The sequence below is a fragment of the Bombina bombina genome, chromosome 1 (genome assembly GCF_027579735.1).
Source record: "Bombina bombina isolate aBomBom1 chromosome 1, aBomBom1.pri, whole genome shotgun sequence".
In the NCBI taxonomy this organism is placed as follows: Eukaryota; Metazoa; Chordata; class Amphibia; order Anura; family Bombinatoridae; genus Bombina; species Bombina bombina.
The window spans coordinates 1017707556-1017730959 of record NC_069499.1 but is presented as its reverse complement, the minus strand read 5'-3'; the positions used below and the strand labels follow the sequence as shown (position 1 = coordinate 1017730959).

The 23404-nt window shown below is 36.8% G+C and overlaps 1 protein-coding gene across 1 annotated transcript in view; it reads right to left on the bottom strand.

Annotated features, from left to right (window-relative positions):
- The window catches only part of PTPRT (protein tyrosine phosphatase receptor type T), a 415529-nt gene that overhangs the window by 121019 nt on the left and 271106 nt on the right, over nt 1-23404 (bottom strand). Inside the window, 5 exon segments of the mRNA XM_053716292.1 lie at nt 5588-5704; nt 8381-8478; nt 9440-9476; nt 9556-9632; nt 11913-12000. Coding sequence (XP_053572267.1) covers nt 5588-5704; nt 8381-8478; nt 9440-9476; nt 9556-9632; nt 11913-12000 — 417 coding nt within the window.

Sequence of the window (23404 nt, the reverse complement as noted above, 5' to 3'; positions counted from 1 at the left end):
CACCATGTAAATGACTTACTAGAGCTGACTGATTGGTAGTGCTAATTGAATTTGACAGGCTTTTATTTGATAAAACGTCTGCCAATAAAAAATAGCACCATCCTGCAGTTTACAAAGCTGTTAGATTATCATTTTGAACTTGCCAAACTACTGCAATAGAAGGGTGTGATCGGCTCTTAGTCATATCTATAGAAGTTAAAAAAATTATCATTTGCTTTTAGGGTTTGTCATAAGCAACTGTTGATGGGTTCTAATTTTCAACAGTATCTCGGTAGTGTTAATGGTCAAACTTTCCTTTACAGCTGAAAATTTAAATTGTGAAACACATTTAAAACATGCAAAAAAACACTTTCCCCCAGAAACAGTCAACCCGCACCTGGGATAACCCTGATTTGTAATACAAGCAATGTTGTCTCAAATATTAATACAGAAAAAAATAAGGAGAAAATTGGCTAGCTGATTTCCTGAACATATACGCAAGTGAAAGTGACAGGGGAATGCTGTGAAAAAGGTAAAACAATTTTTATCTATAGGATCAATTTTTAAGGTATATAGTAGGGAACTTCACCACTTGTAGGCTAAAGAATCGATACAGGATGAAAAGGGAGGAAATAATGATGATACTCCATAACTGACCTCTATCTTAATGGATCATCTCAAGATTATGCCAGGGATTCTGATATTTACAGTTCTTCTGTCTCAAACTGAGCTGTGATCAAGAACTAAAATTCCTTAATGTGATACAGAGAGGAGGAATATAGACTGGCAACACATTATAGTCCATGAGATTAAACGCTATGAGTCAGGCACCCTAGACTTCCTTTATTTGATACTCTGTATTAAGAATTAATCTAGCAATGAAATGTAAGCATTTTATTAGCAGAGTACAGGTGTCCCTACTGCCCATGTGCCTAATAGGCAACTACCTGCTGGCCCTGCCTGCCATATGATATATAAAGACATATCTAAATATCTGTCTGTCTTTCAGTCTGTCTGTTTATCCCTATCTATCTATCTATCTATCTATCTATCTATCTATCTATCTATCTATCTATCTATCTATATGTCTATCTGTCTATCTATCTATCTATCTATCTATCTATCTATCTGTCTGTCTGTCTGTCTGTCTGTCTGTCTATCTATCTACCATTTATCTATCTATACCTCTATCTATCTATCTATCTATCCACTATCTATATATCTATCTGTCTATCTATCTACATATACATGTTTGTTATGACAGAAAAAAAAGAATAAACACACAGCTGTGCAGTGCCACTTTAGCTACAGGAACTACAGACTGTTTCCTAATAGTTGGTTCTGTGATTTTATAGATTCATTTGTTCCACTAGGTTTGACTATTGTTGTAAATTAATGCTTTCTCTCTAAAACCTAAAGTATTTAGTGTATAAAATGCATGATAAAATTTTGTTGATTGTTAATTTTTTTTTTTTTTTAAATTAATGACCAGCTTTAGAAACTTCATTACATCAAGCCTTTAGTGGTAATTCAAATAAAGTGGAGGAAAATGAAAAACTTTCAAGAAAAATGTTTAAAATATACCCTATCTTTTATAATTTTGTTAATAATAAGAAAAGCTAAACCTACTGTACAGCACAGTGCAATTATTTCATGTAAAATATAACATTAACAAAAATAATATACTTATGCAATTAACAATTTAGGGGTAATGTTGTTTTAATGTGTTGTGCCCATCTAAGAAGCAGTGACAGTTATTTTATGCATTCATGAACAGAAATGTGGTATGGCACCTTAAGCTCATGTACCTAACCCCAATGCTAAGGTGGGCACCTAATGTACAGTGCACCCAAGTGCACCACTACTGCTCACCCACTATAAAGTGATCACTATGAATCATTCCCTTTCATTGCTGTGTGTGCCTCAGTATTTGCTCTAGTTTGCTCCTCCTTCTACCCCTTGCATCTCACTGCCTGCTTTATTCCACATTCCCAGTCCCTTTTATTGCCAGCCTATTCTTCCATAGCTCACACTAGTTGTCTGTCTTTTTCACTCAACATCTTCATGTTGTCTATTATTAGCTGCCCATCTCCCTCCCCTTCTGGCTGTCTTTTGTATGCCCCCTTACCCATCTACCAGACACCCTCACTGGCTCTCAGTTATTCTACAAGACCCATTCAGTAGCTGGATACTGTAATTACCACACTCTTTTTCTTGGCTTCTCACTGGGCTTTAATGTTGCCACATGACAGTGCCAAACTACCTAAGCAGATACTAGGGCTTCATTATTCCACATAATGGGGCCCATTTATCAAGCTCTGGATGGAGCTTGAGAGCCCATGTTTCTGGCGAGCCTGCACCAGTTATGAAGCAGTGATCTAAAGACCGCTGCTCCATAACCTGTCTGCCTGCTCTGAGCAGGCGGACAGACATCGCCGCAATTCAACCCGATTGAGTACGATCAGGTTGATTGAAACCCCCCTTCTGGCGGCCGATTGGCTGCGAATCTGCAGGGGGCGGCATTGCACCAGCAGCTCACAAGAGCTGCTGGTGCAATGCTGAATATGGAGATTTGTGAATGGGTAGTACTCTTGGGTTATGTCATGTCTACAGTACAATTAAAGGAACAAATGTTAAAATTATACTTTTATTATTCAGATAAAGCATGTAGTTTGAAGAGACATTCCATTATAATTCCATTATCAAACTGCATCCAATCCTTTTATATGCACACTAAGCATGTGCAATAATTCACCATGTATACACCGTGATTGTCTGATGGCTGTCACATGATTCAGGAGGCTTGCTTATTTAAAATTTAGAGTAAGTGCTATTGCATTTTCTTATTATTATGTGGTTTTGGATAATGCAGTTCTACTTTATTTAAAGGGACTGTAAAGTCAAAATTAAACTTAAATGGATTAGATAGAACATGCAATTTTAAACAACTTTCCAGCAGCTCGAAAGAATTAGCCAATAGAATGAGAGCTGCTTAAATCCTATTGGCTGATTTGAATAGCCAATAGAATTTTAGCAGCCCTAATTCCTATTGGCTGATTCAAATCAAGATAGAAGATGCCGCCTGGATGAAGATTAAAGAGGCCGCCTGGATGAAGACTTCGCCGCTTGGATCAAGACGTCGCTGCTGGGATGAAGATTGAAGAGGCAGCCTGGATGAAGACTTCGCCGAGATGAAGATCGTTCAAGCGGGACTTCAAAAACTGTAAGTGGATCGGCAGGGGGTTAGTGTTAGGCTTTTTTTAAGGCTCTATTGGGTAGTTTTTATTTTTTAGTTTAGGGTCTGGGCAGTAAAAGAGCTAAATGACGTTTTAAGGGCAATGCTTATACAAATGCCCTTTTCAGGGCAATGGGTAGCTTAGGTTTTTTTAGAATTAGGTTTTTTATTTTAGGGGGTTGGTTGGGTGGTGGGTTTTACTGTTGGGGGGTCTTTGTGTTTTTTTACAGGTAAAAGAGCTAATATCTTTAGGGGCAATGCCCCACAAAAGGCCCTTTTAAGGGCCAAGGTAGTTTATTGTAGGTTATTTTTTTTTTATTTTGGGTGGGCTTTTTTATTTTGATAGGGATATTAGATTAGGTAAAATTCTTTTTTATTTTTGATAATTTTGTTTTTTTATTTTTTGTAATTTAGTATTTTTTTTGTAATTAGATAGTTTGTAATTTTTAGAGTAGTGTTAGTTTAATTCTAATTTAATAGTTATATTAGTTTAATTGTTAGTTTAAACTTAGTTTTTTTAATTTGACAGGTAAGTTTTAATTTAATTAAGATAGGGAAATTGTAATTTTAATATAAAGTTAGGGTGGCATTAGGTTTAGGGGTTACTAGTTAAAATTTGTTTTATTGCGATGTGGGGGGCTTTCGGTTTAGGGGTTAATAGTTGTATTTAGTATATTTCGTTGTGGGGGTTTTTGGTTTAGGGGTTAATAGGTTTATTATAGTGGCTTGCGGTTTACGGCTTAATAACTTTAGTATAGTGGGGGCGATGTGGGCGGACAGCAGATTAGGGTTTAATAATATTTAAATAGTGTTTGCAATGCGGTAGGGCGGCGGTTTAGGGCTTAATAACTTTTGTATAGTGGTGACAATGTTGGGGATCGGCAAAATAGGGTTTAATACATTTTTTTAGTTGCGGCGATGTCGGGAGCGGCAGATTAGGGGTTAATACATTTATTATAGTGTTTGCGATGCGGGACAGCCTCGGTTTAGGGGTTGATAGGTAGTTTATGGGTGTTTAGTGTACTTTGTAACAGTTTAGTTATGAGTTTTATGTTACAGCTTTGTAGCGTAAAACTCATAACTACTGACTTTAGATGATGGTACGGATCTTGTCGTTTTAGGGTGTAACGCTCACTTTTTAGCCTCACCGCAAAACTCGTAATACCGGCGCTATGGGAATCCCATTGAAAAGGGACTTTTCTTAAAGTGCTGTACTAACGTTGCGTGACGGCCAAAAAGGTGTGCTGTGCACCTATTCTGACAAGACTTGTAATAGCGGCGTTAGGGAAAAAGCATCGTTATGGGCCATAACTATGCTTTTTCACTCATAACGCAAAACTCGTAATCTAGCTGAACCTTAATTTAGGAGTTTATGAATGAAAAAAAGCATTATTTTACTCTTAATCTATTTATTATAGTAAAGAATGCTAGAACATACTTGTGCCATTATGAACTGGTTTCAATGCCCTTTTAAGGGCAATGCCCATACAAATGCCCCTTTAGGGGCAATGGGTAGTTTAGGACTTGTAATAGCTGCGGTGCTGTTTTAACGCTGAAAATGCCATATTTTCAGTGTTATGAGCTGTAACGCAAAACTCATAATCTAGGTGAGTATTAGTAAGACTTTCTTCTTTAAAACTTGATACAACAACCTTTATTTGTTTCTTTAAATTTCAATATTATTGTATCTGATTCTCTATACCAGTTCTCATGACACCTAACAGACTAGTTTTTCATGATATTTAAACTAGAGCACTGGTGAAATAATCAGCAGATTAGTAACCATAGTTATTAACCTGCTCTCAACCATCAGCTGATTATTTTACCTGTGCTCTTAAGATATCATGAAAATCTGGTCTGTTTAGGTGTCCTGAAAATGGGAATTCAGAAATACTGCTTTATACAAGATAGGAAATGAAATCAGTAGAGCCTTGCCTGAAAATGCTGAACAGCACTTTAACTGAATTCTTTTGACACTTTTTGCATTAGTTCTGTCAAACAGAGGAAAAGGAACCATTAAGCCTTTATGCAAAATCTCAGCAAAACTATCAACCAAAGCCCACTCTAACAGTTTTGTCTACCTGTAGACACTAGTGTTATGCTTTTATGTGTATATAATTAGTAGATTAAAATGTGATTAAATTGTGAATGAGCAGCACAGAGAGATTACAACAGTTTTTTGCAAGACATCACATCTTGGTGGTGTTTGAGAGGGGGTTTATCAAATATGAAACAGAAGAGGGACTTTACAAGTTAATGATAATAGGGGGAGAAAAAAATGTCTACATATTATTTCCCAAAGCTTATCTATGCACCGGCTCATCTACATACTTGCTATTTTAGCTATCCCTTGGTGTAATCCGAGGCACTTACCTTCTGCACAGTGAATGTGCGGATCACATATTCTGCAAGTGGCTCTGTCTCTATCAGAGATACCTTGATATCTCCATACACCTCTGTGTCATCTGGCCAATATCTGACACACTTTACCTATATGTAGCAAAAGGACAAAATCATAAAATAGTAATGGGCTTAATTTGAGTCTGTTTTTTTTTTAACTTCTTTTTAATACATTTTTCTTGCAGTGTTATATTACATAAAGGGAAAGAAAAACAAGAAAGGACGAAGATCATGGCAATAATATAATCCAAATAAACATTGAGTAGCACAGGCTTAAAAGCACATAGTCACAATAAGTATTCATTCAATTCAAACAATTGTACTGTAATAAATAAAAACTAATACTATTACAAGGATTAAGTCAGTGATTAGAAACTAGAGGGGGTAATGGGGGGAAGAAGAGGGGGAAAAAAAGGGGAAAGGGAGACCCACCCTATCATGCTTGTTGGATAAGCGATTGGGTTCACAAAAGTACACACAAACCCAAAGGGGGCGCTTCCTAACACTCAACATAAAAACATTAATAACTACAGTACTAAAAATAAAAAAATAGATAAAATATATATATAAAAACCATACGCCAACAGAACAAACAAATCCAAATAAATCCAAATTGAGGCAGCACTCTGTCAAAGGACGGTCAAATCCTGATGTATCGTGATCTGCAGAAAAAGAACAGAGGCGCCACCATGGCCTAGTACCACCAAAACAAATGAAAAATGGTACAAGATGTCAAATTATACTCACAAAGGTGTAGCACCCAGCGTTGCTAGTGGGGCAGACTGGAACTTCACAGTGGTCCAGCTCACTGTATGCAACCAGCAATGATGTCCGGTCAAAGATACCTTGAGAGAGCACTCCTATGACCTGTATAGATACAAAGAGCAAACAACCTTTGCCCAGTAATGTTGGATCTATGACCATAGCCTGAGGAAACAGCCATTTGAAGGCTGAGAAATGCGTCGCTTTTCAATAAAGAATATTTTTATTATACACTTGCTCTTTCACTATTCATTGGTCTCTGTGGTGTATAACATTAATACACAATTGTTTTTTTTTTTTGGCCTCTTTAGGACAAGTTTTCTGCTGCCTTCTGCTTGCTGGTGTTTTCAGTCAGCTGGGCGGCTGCGAAGTCCCAGCCTGCTGTTATTGCACCTGGAGGTGCATCCCTTCCTGTAAGTGCAATCAATCTATTTCATTATTGCCCTTGTTCCAACGTTACTGGGCTATGGTTATTTGCTCTTTGTATCTATACAGGTCATAGGAGTGCTCACTCAAGGTATCTTTGACCGGACATCATTGCTGGTTGCATACAGTGAGCTGAACCACTGTGAAGTTCCAGTCTGCCCCACTAGCACCTCTGGGTGCTACACCTTTGTGAGTATAATTTGAAATCCTGCACCATTTTTCATTTGTTTTGGTGGTACTAGGCCATGGTGGCACCTCTGTTCTTTGCTATCATGCTTGTTGCATCAAGCTAGTTAGACCATGTTGTTGGAAAATTACCATTGAGAATGTTTAATTGAAAAAAATATGGATTGACAAAAAGGATAGACCAATTGTCTTTGTACTTGTAGTGGCATTGATTGAATAACCCTAATCCATTTAGCAAAAAAATGTATTTTTTTTGTTTTTCGTTAAAACTTGGCACATTATGTTGCTCTATCTTTGTCTCTATTCGTTTAATAAACTCTGTAATACTCTGAGCTGATCTGGACTTCCATTTTTCTAGAATCAAGATGCGTCCATTAGCGGGATATTCTTAAACTTTTTGTCTGGTTTGACAACGACAGTGATATGTTGAGGTTTTAACATAATCTGCGAGTCTAGGGATTTATTAAGCCAGAAATTAATTTTCAGCCAAAACTGACGTATTTTCGGGCACCACCAAAAACAATGTAAGAGATCCGCCTGATCAGAACTACACCTAGAGCATAGATTCCCATCTAGGAACCATCTTGCTATTTTTTTGAGTAATGTAAGTCATGTTAATTAATTTAAATTTTGATTTTTTACATGTATTACAAGTTTTTGTTTTCTTGGTCAATAAAAAACTTAATTGAATATCCTCCAAAGTTACCTCTGGAAACAACTTAATTTGAGTTTGTTTTTATTTTTATTAAGCCTGTACATCTTGACATGGTGTTAGAACCGGAGTAAATAAAATGAGAGAAGTGGGAGCCAGTTCTAGAGGAGCTGTGCAAAGTACTTTTAACAGGGTTTTTGAGGTTTTCAAATTAAAGGTCATTCCAATGTACTAATAAATCAGCACAGAGGTGGCAAACTTTCCTGGACAACCTGTTGGTTGTACAGTGCCAGGTGGAAGGGTGGCACTGCAATGTTAAATACAAACACTGACTGCCACCTTGCTGTCCTCTGATGTGTGTAGACAGGTTCCCTGGCTGGGAGTCTTGCCTCATTTAAAAAAATCTACATTCAGATGAATAAATTAGCTGTTATTTTTTCCTTAGCACTGCACATGTATGTTCTTCTTCTATGCTTTTGAGAAGAAACCCACAGAAAAAAAACATGAAAAATCAATGTCTTACAGTTTTTTTTACCCATTGCTAGTGTAAGAAAAAAACTGTTCTATTGTATTGAATTATTGCCGCATTTGAAATGGATACAAAGGCCATAGAAATACAATCCAAAAAACCCAGATTGAATAATGTTTTTGCACAGTAAATTCTAATGGGTTGCTGTTGTTATTCACTCTTGAATTACAATGAACATATGGTGTGGCTGCCCACAGTGTGTCTTACTTACTCGTCCAACCTCTACCAGATTTGTCACCATGACCACGCTGATGGAGTTTTCCTGCCAGATCATCCTCCAGAAATCTTTAACTGTTTCTTGCATGGGACCTGAGAAAAATATAAGTGCAGGTAAAAATGAACTGAAGTAGGACTTGACTTTTCCTGGAGACTGTTATCATATGGAGAGCATGCAATGTCATCCAATGGTCACAAATAAAGCCTGACCTTCTCTTTTTGAATTAGGTGGAACTGATTTTGTTAGTTATATATACCAATATACAACAGAGGTGACAAATATATCTTCATAACATTGAAAGAATTCTATGGGGCTGATTTATGAATGTCTGGCGGACATGATCTGCTGCAGCAGATCATGTCCACCAAACATCGTTGAATGCTGACAACATATGCGGATTTGCAGATTCACAGCTGCTAGCAGGGGTGTCTATCAACCCGATCGTACACGATAGCGTGCACTGGTATTACTCAGTGAAGCGCTAATATTGCTTTCTTGAAAGCGATATTTAGTGCTCCAATTGTAATCTCACCTTTAATGAGGAATGTAGGCACATTTACTTGTAACTGTTGCTCTCGGGTAATAATTATGAATGCTGTAATGAACATTCTTTCTTTGCACCCCAAGGCTAAAACCCCTCTCAGCCCCTAGTGATACCAGTTCACTAAAGAGTTTCAAAACCACATAACTCTCTCTAAATCTTACTTTCTGTTTTTATGAAATGCTATAAAAATATACAGGACATAGAGATACTAAAACACTTCCCTTTATAAATAAGGAAATAAAGAGTCATGAGGCATTGAAGACTTAATATAGGGGACAATGTCAGACTGTACTGAGGAACAAAGACCATGTTACATTGCCCCCATCTGTCTGTGCTACTGAATAATCCTATAATGGGAGAGAGATATTCTATGACCAATACGTGACTTCAGTTATGTCACTGTATCACTTTTAGTGCGTAAGACATTATGTACCATAGCTCCCTGTTGTTTGTGTCACATTTCAAACTCATGTTATTGGAACATTGTTGAGTAAAAAAAGGCTCCTTACCTTGTGTGGCAATATAGTGACGAGGTCGATGATAACCCTAAAAAAACAGTTACACAGAAAGTAAGCAAATAGTTGAAATATTGGCACATTTTAGTGCAAGAATTCACATGACTTACATCCACATAGTTGGCATTTATATAATCAGAGTGAGGATCCCCTTCTATCTGCTGTAAACGGACTCGCGAATGATCATCTGGGGAAGAGACAGAGAGGTGTCACACTGGGGACACAGCAAGGTCAGAGGCAAAGTGACAGGGAACAGTCAATATCCAACTTTGTGATGAGATTCAGAGGCAATGATACCTGTCACCATTGGCAAAGTCAATGACAATGTCAGAGTCCCTTGTATGGGAGCGGGTTATAGGAACTAGAGCTAACAGAAAAAGTAATGAAAGCTTTAAAATGAGCATATAACAGACATGAAAACAGTGAGAGTGTGAAGAAAGAGAGGCAAAGAAAATATATAAGCAGAATGAAAATAAGGAGGACAAAGTATATAAGGGTAAGGTGTGACCAAAGGAGAAAGACGAAGAAATGGGGTGGTGCCATGAAGGTTAAATACAGAAGGCCAGTAGGGGAAAATAAATGTTATTCATTTTCTTTATTATTATTACTGATCTGTGCCATTTACCACAGCATATATACTTCCAGCATTATAGATCATTTTTTGATTCCCACATACTATTAATTTAATTTCATACAGTATACATCATTTTTTTATACTATAAAAAGTGCTTTATATTTATAGAATAATCTACAAACTTCTCATATGAAGTGCCATTTTAATAACTATATATATATATATATATATATATATATATATATATATATATATATATATATATATATATATATATACACATATATACACATACCTGACCTGTCTGGGGTTAACTGCCTGTGGCTCTGGGGACAGCACAGCTTCCTGTGAGTGCCAGTGGCACCCAGGGCTGAGCATGTTGCAGGGTCATGGGATGTGTATGCCTGTGCACCCTTCCCTTGTTCCCAGATTGTTTGGATTTGAAAGCTTGCATTGTGTGGCTGTTTTAGGGTCCCAGGTATTGGAAAGGACCTTGACGAGGTACCTGGGCTTGTCCCATTTGGTCAGATGCGGTAACTAACCTTTCCATTTTTGCTTTTAAATCTTAGCTGAGAGCTTGCAAGTGAGTGCTGGGTTTTCTCTGTGTGTTGTATTAATTTGTTTTGTAATTTTCCCTATGGATCTTGCACCCAGACCTGTCTGGGGTTAACTGCCTGTGGCTCTGGGGACAGCACAGCTTCCTGTGAGTGCCAGTGGCACCCAGGGCTGAGCATGTTGCAGGGTCATGGGATGTGTACCCGGTCCGGTATGAGAGTGCAGTTCCCTTCCGTGTTTTGTATATGTCTAGGGTGATTACATATTCCTGTGCACCCTTCCCTTGTTCCCAGATTGTTTGGATTTGAAAGCTTGCATTGTGTGGCTGTTTTAGGGTCCCAGGTATTGGAAAGGACCTTGACGAGGTACCTGGGCTTGTCCCATTTGGCCAGATGCGGTGACTAACCTATCCATTTTTGCTTTTAAATCTTAGCTGAGAGATTGTAAGTGAGTGCTGGGTTTTCTCTGTGTGTTATATATATATATATATATATATATATATATATATATATATATATATATATATATATATATATATATATATACTGTATATACAGACATTAAACTTCAGTACAAGACACCCACCTTTCTTGCAAGGTCACCTCACTGATTCCTGTCTGCAATCAATAAATGTGTGAACATGCTTTCCACATTTGTTTGGGCCACTTTACAAACTCTCTCCTTTTCTTACTCTGCTGTCTTATCAGATTCCCCTCCTCTCTCCTCTGTCTCCAGTTACTCCAGCTCTCCTTAACACCCTTCACATCTTCTTCACATATTTTTCATTTCTTCTCAAAACAGCAAACTCAGACATTAAACTTCACTGCAAGCAATAAAGACTCCCAACTTTCCTGCAACTTAACTGCAAATCTCTGCAAGCGCTCCCTCCCCACCCTACTGCTTAGGCATTTATATAACTTCCCCTTTTAATTGAGGTCAAGTGCAAGTCTTACTTCACCTCACTACAAGGTAAAGTGTACCATAACACTGCATAAGTGTTTTGTATTCTACCCCTCCTCCAGCTATCACATATCCTCAAATAAAACAATTCTAATAATAATGTAGTTGTTTCCCCTCTCCTGCTGTCATATGTGTGTAAGCTTGAGAGCCTCTTTAACTGTAGCTCACATTGCATTAAAGTGCATTAAATGGTTTATGTTTGTCAATGTAAGTGTAGTAATGTACATTGTATAGTCTTACATATTGTCTCGTGTATTTTATTGTATTGTACCCTTATGATTTTAAAGTACCTTTGTATAGCGCTGCATAAACTGTTGGAGCTTTATAAATAAACAATAAAAATAATTTGTCTTTTTCCCCTGCAGAATTCAAACTTACAGGAGATGATGTTCCCGTAGCGGTTCTTGTTGCGGTTCTCATCTTCCTTAGCTGTGTCCCATGATGCTGTCTGCCCCTCAGGGAGAGCCTAGTGAGGGAGTAGACATATAATGAGTGAAATATCCCAGACACCCAAAGAAATGCCCAGACTGACCAATCCGATGTCATCTCTAGTTAGGAGTGCCTGCAATTGTGGCTGCTCATTCTTTATTACTCCTGCATAATGTGCCCTGCAAATCTAACTCATTCAATAACTTTTATTACTCCTAGCTTTACTTTTCTTTTACTCACTCTTTACTAGACTTCTTTCTCTCCTGTCATTTCCCCTTTAGCTACCTTTTTCTCCAATAATTTCCCCCTCTCAATATTACTTTATTTCTTTGCTTAAGAAAGTGGTTTCTTAAACCCCCAAGTTAATGACCCTCATTGACTAGAGCTGGACATCTTAACATGACTTAGCATGTATTAGCTCCACAAATGTTCACTTTAATCCTGTTTTTCTGTATGTTCCCAAACGTTTCCTCAATTCAGGGCTCATTTTCATTAAGACGGTAAGAATGGAGCCTTAAGCTACCGAAGCGGCCAACAGCATTAAATGATTTACGGCTTAATTTTAGTACCAGGTTTCCATTTAAATATTTTGCACAGTGCGTGCAGTCATTCTTTTTGTGTATGTGTAAGGTAACGTGTTAATGATTCCATCCGACGTCGGATTCCTTGAAAATCGCACCATAACAAGTTTGTTGCTATGGCAACCAGACCTTACACTATAATATTTATGTTTAACGTCTGCGCTCTTGAGGCCCATTTATCTAAAGACCGCTGCTCCATAACCCTGTCAGCCTGCTCTGATGAGGGGGACAGAGATCACCACAATTCAACCCAATTGAGTATGATCGGGTTGATTGACACCTCCCTGCTGGCGGTCGATTGGCCGCAAATCTATTATATTTGATAATTCGGTCTCCTTTTCTGGGATCACTTCTTGTAGCAGGAAGAGAAACTTCCCAAAGCAGGAACGGAACACAGTGGCAGAGAACAATAAATAAACAAAGTCCAAGGCCTCACAACAGGCAAGGGTTGAAGAAGATCAAAGTCAGGAGTATCCAAGGTCAGGGCAGGCAGCAAAGAAGCAACGTCAAAAACAAGTCAACGGTTAAAAGCCAGGGAAATCCAGAATACAAAGTAAAGGAAACAGGATAAGTGCTTAGTCTCTGTGAATCAGCCTGCAGAATAACTCAGCAATGAGTGAGAGGGCTGCCTAGTCTTTAAACCCTGCAAGGGCCAGGAACTCTCTCGTTGCTCAGGTAATGCAGGTGCAGCAGTTACCTGAGCACCTATGGGAGACAAGGGTATAGCCACATAACAGTCCCTTGTCTGTCAAGAGCCGGGATCATGTTGTGCACGTCAGCCGCGTATGTGTGCGCACACTGGCACCCACACAGACACCCGTGAGTTTGAGCGTGCACTCCAGCACAGACACCCACGAATTTGCGTGCAGCCGCACAGACACCCGTGAACACCATGGCAGGTAAGAGGGTACCCCTGGTACCACGACACTTCTACAGAGAAACAAAGATTTGTTTAATTCATTAAACATAAAATGAATTGAATTTTTTTTATTTAATGAAGAAACTTTTTTTGTTTTATTATATTTTACAATTTATTGATATATGTAATATTTAGTGCTGCCCTAGGCATAGGTCTAGTTGGAATTCTTGAGATATGTGCTTTATTATATTTGTATATGTAAATACATATTGATATTTACATAAGAACACAACTGCAACTATTCCTATACATGGGCAGCACTAAATATTACATATAACAATCTATTTTTAAAGTGAAACACTTGCATTGTTTGCAAACATTAATATTTCAATGGGAACTAGGCCTCAAAAAGCACATTTTTCCTCTTTTACACCTAGTTGAGCTTGGCGTAATTTTTTTCAATTGATCGACAGCCTCCAACAGTGTTTGAACTATTTTGCTTTCAGTAGAAACCTGGTGTAATTTAGGGCTTTACGGCTGCTTAAAATGTTCTATGGGACTTATTATTATTATTATTTTCGGCACCCCAGCTGCTGGTAATTCTATATAACATGCTATCGGAAGCTGTCGATAAGCAGAATTGTTTCTGAAAGTATATTTTTCGTTTTGCAAAAACCCAATTGCGGCTCAATGGAAACAAGCCCTCAGTTGGTTTATTTATATACACTGTATGCACTTGTGCCTAATTCTAATTTATTCATCCAGCTTTACGTGCAACTTACAGACTGGCATTCTCTAAAAGTAATTTATTAATTTGCTTTCCCCCCCAAACCATTAAACAGTAGCACACCTAGAATATGTTACATTCCAGAGGGACATGAAACACTATGATATTTGTATTATGAAAATTAACCATTAATACATTAATGACTTATTTTCCTAGGGGTTGGTGTAAAATACCTTGCTTTTGTTTAAAAATTGTGCATTTGCCATGAAAGACCATCATTTATTTATTTTTTAACCCTGGTTTCCTTTGAAATGCTGTATTACCTTAACTAGCTACATACTAGGCATTGATTGCTTAGAGTAGTGAAAAAACTAGCCCTAATTGGCCACAATTATGGGAGATAAGATAAACATATCCACTAATGGTTTTAAGTATTTTTGCAAATTACTGATAAATTGACACCAGGTTAAAAACTTTAAAATAATTTATTTTGAATGTAGTTATATATACACGGTATATATATATATATATATATATATATATATATATATATATATATATATACACACACACACAGACAGAGAAAGAGAGAGAAAGAGATAGAGAGAAAGAGAGAGAGAGAGAGAGAGAAAGAGAGAGAGAGAGAAGAAAGAGAGAGAGTAACAGAGAAAGAGAGAGAGAGTAACAGAGAAAGAGAGAGAGTAACAGAGAAAGAGAGAGAGTAGCAGAGAAAGAGCAGCAGAGAGTGAGAGAGAAAGAGAGAGAGAGAAGGAAAAAGAGAGAGAAAAAGAGAGAGAGAAACAAAGAAAGAAAGAGAGAAAGAGAGATAAAGAGAGAGAGAGAGGGAGAGAGAGAAAAAAGAGAGAGAAAAAGAGAGAGAGAAACAAAGAAAGAAAGAGAGAAAGAGAGATAAAGAGAGAGAGAGAGGGAGAGATAGAAAAAGAGAGAGAGAAACAAAGAAAGAGAGAGAAAGAGAGATAAAGAGAGAGAGAGAGAGAGAGAGAGAGAGAGAGAGAGAGAGAGAGAGAAAAAGAAAGAAAGAAATCGTATTAACCCCAAATTATTTCTCAATCCCTTTCCCTTGAACAAATGAAAGTATTATGAGCCATTCTGGCCCCATCTGGGTTAAGTGTGACTGCCAAGAGGAAGAGTAAAATCCGCCTCTGTGTTTCCTTACAGCTGGAGTCTCTATATGAGAATAGACAGGTAATGACCAGTTAATTGGGAACGCAGCTTTGATCAGAGGTCTATTTGCCTTTAAAGGATCCAGCATCCTAATAGCGCCTAATCTCCCAATAGAGACACCGTGAGCACTAACAGCTAATTTCCATCCTACTTCAAAGCAGCCGAGGGGAAAACAGAGAGTATTATCAAACAGGAGGTGGCGGGAGGGGGTGCGGGAGTTCTATCACAGCACAGTTTAGAGTTACAATGTTTCAGGGCAAAATTTCACAGCTCTGAATTCTTATGCTGCAGACCCTCTGTTTTATACCCTTCTCTTATCCTTAAATATCTTCCCTGGTTCTGTTTATGTGTTTTTACTGGTATTTAAAAAACAGATACTGAATAATATGATTACATAATATTATTAAATAAAATGTACCGTCCATTAGAACAAACCATTATAACATCATGGCACAGTTATTTAATTATATGTATATATAAGCAAACCCTCAAACAGAAATAAGTGACACGATGATCATAACATAGGTAGACTGATAAATATTTTGTGTGTTTGTTTAAAGGAAAAGTGAACTTATTATATAATACTTTTTGTAGAATAATAGTTTCATGACCATAAAAGATAGGGTTAAATAACTTTACTTTTAGTTTCTTTGTGTAACTGGAAAATCATTTATCTTTCATAAAATGAGATTCCACCTCTGATTTTCCTTCTGCTCTGTGTCTATATGTTTTTTTTCTTTTTGTTACTTTAAGTATTTAATTTCTATTTCTGCTTAAAGCTTGCCCATTGCTTTCCGGTACCTTTTTTTCTTAGCAATTTCTAATTTATTTTCTATTTCCCTCAATTCTTTTTTTTTCATTCTCTTCCTAAATTTGCATTCTGTTGTAAGTATTGCTTCCTCACCCCAACCTCATTCCCACTATACCCCTTTTGTTGCCCTAATATTGACGGTCCTTTCAATACATTGTAGTATTAAAAAAAATGTCCTTAAAGTGGATGACACTAAAACCATTCCTTCACAGACCCATAATTAAAGTCAGATTGCTGCAGCATGAAATCGGAGACTTGGAAACGGTGCCCAATCAGATAAGGGCTATATTCTGTGTTACTTAGCATGTGCAATAGCTTCAAATAGCTCTAAAATTATGTAAATCACTTTATCTGTGATTAGCTAGAGGCAGCACAGTTATTTCAAAGACTTAGAAATGTGTAAATCCTACAAAGCTGACAGCTAGGATGTCAATAACAGAGATAGCTCTTTAGCAATTGAACTTGCCTGGCCTACTAACAAAATGGCAGTATAGTAACTTAAAATGATTGGGGCAAAATGGTGTCAAAGCCACAAACAGGTGCATATAACTAAACAACCTGTAAGACACAGCATTGCGAAATCCACAGATTTTCCACTTAGAGAGCCTGTGTAGAAGGAATGTGTTACATTGCACTACATAAAGAATCACAGGACACTTTTAATGTCTAGAGTATTATATGCTTAAAGCACAAATGTTTATAATAACAGAATAAAGCAAGAAAAAAAATACTCATCAATCTTTTTTGGATGCATAAGGAAACTACAAACATTGTTTAGGACCCATTCTGTGTGTGACAGATGATAAAACACAAAATAAACTTTAATGCAGACAGCGCAGGGTTTGAGACATAAAAAAAGATAATTCATTTTTGATTTTGACACTGAAACACAGTGTCACTAATCCTCTTGTCGCATCGGCCGCACATAACCCATGACATATATTTAAGGCCCAGTAATAAAGATGTCTGCACGCTGTGTGAACGCCACAAACACAGCATAAGCAATCATGGTTTTTTAAAGCCTGGTTTCCTTGACAACAAATATAATTCGGGCAGCGAATAAATGCAGCTGAAGCTTCTGAATCGGCTCTGATTGTAAGCAAAGAAACGCGTGGTTTGTGCTAAAAAATTTCTTCCATTAATTCCCTCAATATCTCTCCGAATAGAAGCGTTGGTGAGAAGGCTGATACATATTTATCAAGTTATTCTGAGTTACCAGGGGAGAAAGGAAGAGAGTGAGAGAGTGTGGAAAAAAAAACATAAGAGAGAACAGGAGAAGAATCAGGGTCAGGAAGAAAACACAAGAGAGCAAAAGAAAAAGTAAAAGAGCAGTGAATGAGAGACGAGAGGGGAAGAGAAGAATAGAGAAAGAAAAGTTATTTTGATAGTGTGTTGAATATGTTATAAACATGAAAAAAGAAAAGGCACAAAGAGACAGTAAATGAAAGAAAAATAGACAGGAAGATATATAAAAAAATAAGTAGAAAAGAGAATGCTTGAATAAACTGTGAGAGAACAGAATGATAGAGGAAGCTTAGGAGAGAGGATGAAAAAGGAACAAAGGCAGAGAGACAAGAGTTAGGGGGAAAGGAAATTAGGTTTATAGTGACAGTAAAAAAGATAGATAAGAGGCATACAGAATACAAAAAAAAGATTCTAGTGTTTTCAAAAAAATATACAGATGTGAAAAAAAAGATATCTTTATTGACTGAGTGAGTTCAATATAAGTGCCAGCTTTCAAGTCTAATAGAACTCTATAGTGTATCATAAATCAAAGAGAGAAATAGATTAAAGGGAGTAAAAAAATGTAGAGAATGAGATAGAGAGATGCGCAATCCACTTTGTTAAATGGGCACAGAAAGCTTACTGTCCTTTATCATTCATTTAACCACGATTGTTTAAAACATTTTTCTATTAAAAAGAATGACCTGAAGTCTACAAACCTTACATCTTATGACGTACAACAAGCAGATCGTAATTCTCTACTATTTTCCTGTCTCGCAATAGAGAAAGTGATTTAGAAGAATGAAGCATGCAGTGTGTAGTAATAGGCAGATCCTGAATGACAAATGTGAAATTGTACAATGCTGTATCGAGAATATGCTGCAAAATAGTAAATATTTTCTAGACTTCAGATAATTTAATTTCCCTGCTTTTAAAAAGATAAAATTGGCGCACAATGAGCACATTGATTAATGATCTCTTCCAGATGGAGATATTGTGATTCAGCTATGAATTTTATATTAATACAGAAATATGGTTATGTTGGATCCAAGGCATCCAGAGAGGATGGGAAAGTGGGGCAAACAACCCCCAGAAATTATATTTCTTATATCTAGTCATAAACACCCATTTGTGGCATTTTGATGCCCAGGAACCACAATTTAAAGATAATGTTCAGCTCACATTCACAATAATAAGCAACTCTCATTTTCTGAACATATTTGCACTGATATTTTTTTGTTTATGACATTTTATTCCCACACCCCTATGATGCCCATTGTCAGATGATTGATGTTTTATTTATAATATTCATTACAGAAGCTACTTTATGTTTTATTTCACATATCTGTTAGTGTTATTTATGTTTTATGCGCGTTTAGGGCGAGATTACAAGTGGAGCACTAATTAGCTCTTTCGCTAGAGCACTAATTGCGCAAAATGCCGAATTTACACTATTGCACGCGGGATAACCTACTGCCCCATAGAAGTCAATGGAGCCAAAAAAATAAAACCTAACACCTTACTCGCACGCTAACCTGAATTGCCATAAGATCCCTACTCTAATAACCCCTAATCCGCCACATAGCCCACCGCAAAGTCTGCACTACACTATTAACCCCTAAACTGCCAGCCCCCACATCGCAAACGACCTATTTACACTATTAATCCCTAAACAGCCAGGCCTCAGATTGCAAACTACTTAGGTACACTATTAACCCCTAAACCGCCAGAGCCCTCAATGCAAAGTAACCCACTAACATCTAAACCCCCTAATCTAACACCCCCTAAGTTAACTCAAAATAGACTAACCCTAGCTTTTAAAAAAAAAAAAACTAACTACCTAAAAAAATAAAAATTTACCTTTTAAAACAAAAAACAAAACCTACCATTACTTATAACAAATTACCAAAAATAAAAAAACAGAATTATGCCTATTCTAAAACCCCAAAATAAAAAACCCCACCCCAAAATAAAATAAAAAACTATTCTAAAACTAAACAACAAATAGCCCTTAAAAGGGCATTGCCCTAAAATAATCAAGCTATTTTTCTGAAAAAACAAACAAAACCTACAACCCCCCAAAACAAAAACAAAAACAAAAATTATCTTTACAGAATGTACTCTAAAAAGAGCATTTGGCTGGGAATTGCTCTTAAAAGGACATTTAGCTCTTTTGCCGCACAGATTACATTTTTAAAAAAAAAAAAACTAATATTAAAAATAAACCCCACCCAAAAACAAACAAACCTAACTCTAAACCCCAAGATGGTACTCACCAAAGATGATGGCCGTGGTACTCCATCTTCATTCCAGCTGTGGTCCATCTTCTTATTTTCATCCCTCCGGCAGTCTACTCTTCATCCATCTTCAGATCTTGAACATGGAGGTCCTCTTCATGCAGTCACCAGCTGCTGCACACTAAATTTTGAATGCGAGGTACCCCCTTTTATATACGGATACCCTTGCATTCCTATTGGCTGATTTACGTGTTCAAATTCAAATCAGCCAATACTTCGATGAGTACCATCTTGGGGTTTAAAGTTAGGTTGTTTGCTTTTTTGGGGTGTTTTTAAGATTAAGTTTTTATTTTTTTTATTTTAACCTGGGCATCAAAAGAGCTAAATGCTGTTTTCAGGGCACTTTTTTAGAGTAGGTTTTTTAAAGATAGTTTTATTTTGGGAGTGGTGGGGGGTTGGGGATTTTAATGTTCAAAGGTTGTAGGTTTGATCACTTCCCTACAAAAAGGTTTGATCACTTCCCTACAAAAAGGCCCTTATTAGTGCTATTTGTAGTTTAGTTTTAGAATAGTTTTTTTTATTTTGGGATGTTTTTTTATTTTGGGGTTTTAGAATAGGCATAATTCTTTTTTTATTTTTGGCAATTCGTTTGTTATTGTTTGTAATGTTAGTGTTTGTTTTTTTGTAATGTTGTTTTTTTATGGTAATGTTAGTTTTTTTTAAATAATGTAATTGTTTTATTTTGGTAATGGTAGGTTGTTTTTTATAATAGTAATGGTAGTTTTTTTAAGAGTAATGGTAGTTTTATTTTTAAAAGGTAAGTTTTTATTTTTTTTAAGGTAGTAACTTTTTTGTTTTTGTAAAGTTATGGTTAGTCTATTTGGGCTAGTTTAGGAGTGTTAGGGGTTTAGATGTTAGTGGGTTACTTTGCGTTGGGGGGCTGGTGGTTTATGGTTTAATAGTCTAAATATGTAGTTTACGCTGTGGGGGGCTGGCGGTTTAGGGGTTAATAGTGTAGTGCAGATTTTGCAATGTGGAGAGCTAGTGGTTTAGGGGTTTATAGTGTAGAAGCTTACTTTGCGGTGGGGCGTGGGGCGGTTTAGGGGTTAATAGTGTAAAGAAGTAGTTTGCACTGTGGGGGGATGGCAGTTTAGGAGTTCATAGTAAAGTTTAGTGCAACTGTTTCATTCAGACAAACTCTTTATGTGACCTTTCAGGTCCCTGTAAAAAGTTGAGTGAGCAATTGCACATATTACCACTCTATGCTTCCCATAGAAAATATGGGGAACATAAATTACAGCGAGTTTGCGCAAACTAATTTGCGGTAGTTTCAACAGCGCGCCACTTGTAATATGGATCTGAGCGTAAAGAACAATGCAATCTCGCGATCGCGTTTAGGCTCCTTGCGCTAATGATATCACTCCGCTTGTAATCTAGCCCTTAAAGGGACCCACAACACTTCTTCTGTTGCATAAATAAATACTTTTTTAGATATATACTGATTAGCCTAATACTTTGACTATAATGTCATTTGATCACCCCTCAATGTGCTTATTTATAACCTGGATGAAATATAGAATTAAACTGCCACCTACATATTCCTGTGTGTGCCACCATATTGTAACGTACGTTCTCCTCATATTGGCGATCACGTGATGCGCGTGCTCAAGGTGTCTAATACGCATACGTGCTTTCATAACTGCAGCCATGAAACTCATTCTCTCACTTGCCGATAGCAAGCTTCGTAGTGATTGAATGTGAGCTATGATGGATGAGCGGATGTAGCAATATATAAATACAGTATATATACATGTATATATACAGTATATATATAAATATTACTACATCCGCTCATTCGACATAGCTCACATTCCATCACTATGAAGCTTGCTGTACAATTACCAGATAAACATACTGTATATAATGTGCAACTGCATATTAAATAACACTTTACTTAGCAATAGCTATTTAAAAGAAATTATCGTGTAATTTTCATGATATTTCTATAAATTATATTTGTTCCGCAACAATGCTTAATGCACATACTGGTAAGTTTTAGGCTCATGCATTCATGTTAAATGGACATAGAGCATCTGATTTTATACAGCTTTCCAATTTACTTCTATTAACTAATTTTTTTGATTCTCTTGGTATCTTTTATTGAAATCTATACCTAGGTAGGCTCAGGAGCCATAATGCACTACTGGGAAATAGCTGCTGATTGGTGGCTTCAGATATATGTCTCTTGTCATTGGTTCACCCCGTGTGTTCATCCAGTTCCCAGTAGTGCATTGCTGCTCCTTCAACAAAGTATATAAAGAAAATAAAGCTAATTTGAGAATAAAAGTAAATTTGAAAGTTGTTTAAAATTGTTTGCGTTTGTTTTTTTTATCCCTTTAAGAGCTTGCTTCCATTGAGCCATTAAAAATGGAGCCGTAAGTTACCGGCTCACAGCTAAAAGTAATTTACGGCTTCATTTTAATACCAGGTTTCCATTGAAAAGGTTACCACTTTGCGAGCGATCACTCTTTTCATGTAGGTGTAAGTTAGCGTGTTAACGCTTCCACCCGATGCCCAATTTCTAAAACATTAATAGGTTACTATGGTAACCCGACCTTATACTACACTCAATTGCATATACAGTGCTGCATACAAGTGTGTCGTTGTATATTTTACCTGTCACTCGCTGTTAAAATCAAATCAAACACCTAACACATGTGCAATATCTAGCTCTCATCCGCAATCCCCCCATCACAATAACTAATGTATTAACCCCCACATCAGAAAAAAAACTTTTCAAACTATTACCCACTAATCCGCCATCCCCCACAATGCAATCTAGCTAATTAAACTATTAACCCCTAAGCCGCCAATACCCACATCACAATTAACCTAATAAATCTATTAACCCCTAAACCACCAATAACCCGCATCACAATTAACCTAATAGATCTATTAATCCCTAAACTGCCAATAACCCACATCACAATCAACTAATCACTAAGCCCCCTAAATAATCACTAAGCACATTAACCTAACACCCCCTAAATTAACCCCATTACATAATTTAAAATAATCCTAAATTACAATTAAAATAAAAAATCTAACATTAATTTAAATATAAAAAATAAAAAGTTTAAATTAAGCTAAATTTACAGAAAATAAAAAAATCTAACATTACATAAAATAATAAACAAGATTATCAAAAATAAAAAAAAATAAACCTAATCCTTATGAAAATAAAAAAGCCCCCCCAAAATAAAAACACCCCTAATCTAATACTAAACTACCAATAGCCCTTAAAAGGGCCTTTTGTAAGGCTTTGCCCTAAGTTAAACTACTCTTTTCCTTAAAAAAATACTAAGTCCCCCCTCTAACAGTAAAAGCCTCCACCCACCAAACCCCCAAAAATAAAATAAAAACTAACACTAAAAAATCCTTATCAGCTCTTTTACTGCCCTTAAAAGGACATTCAGCTCTTTTAAAATTGTCCAAAATCCCTTATCTAAAAAATGTTTTTTTTTTAAAAAAAAAGCCTAACTCTAACCCCCAGATAGGTACTCATGGTTCCTGAAGTCCGGCAGTATAGTCGTCTTCCAATCAGTGACTGGTTCCTAAAGTCCGGCGGTGAAGTCTTCTTCCAAGCGGCAACCTGTTCTATCTTCATCCTGTCCGCGTAGCTGAAGACCGGCGACCGCGGAACCATGGAGCATGGAGGATCCTCTTCGTACGATCACAACCGTACACTGAATAGTGAATTTAAAGTAGGCGATTAAATATGGCGTCCCTTGCATTCCTATTGGCTGATTTGATTCTT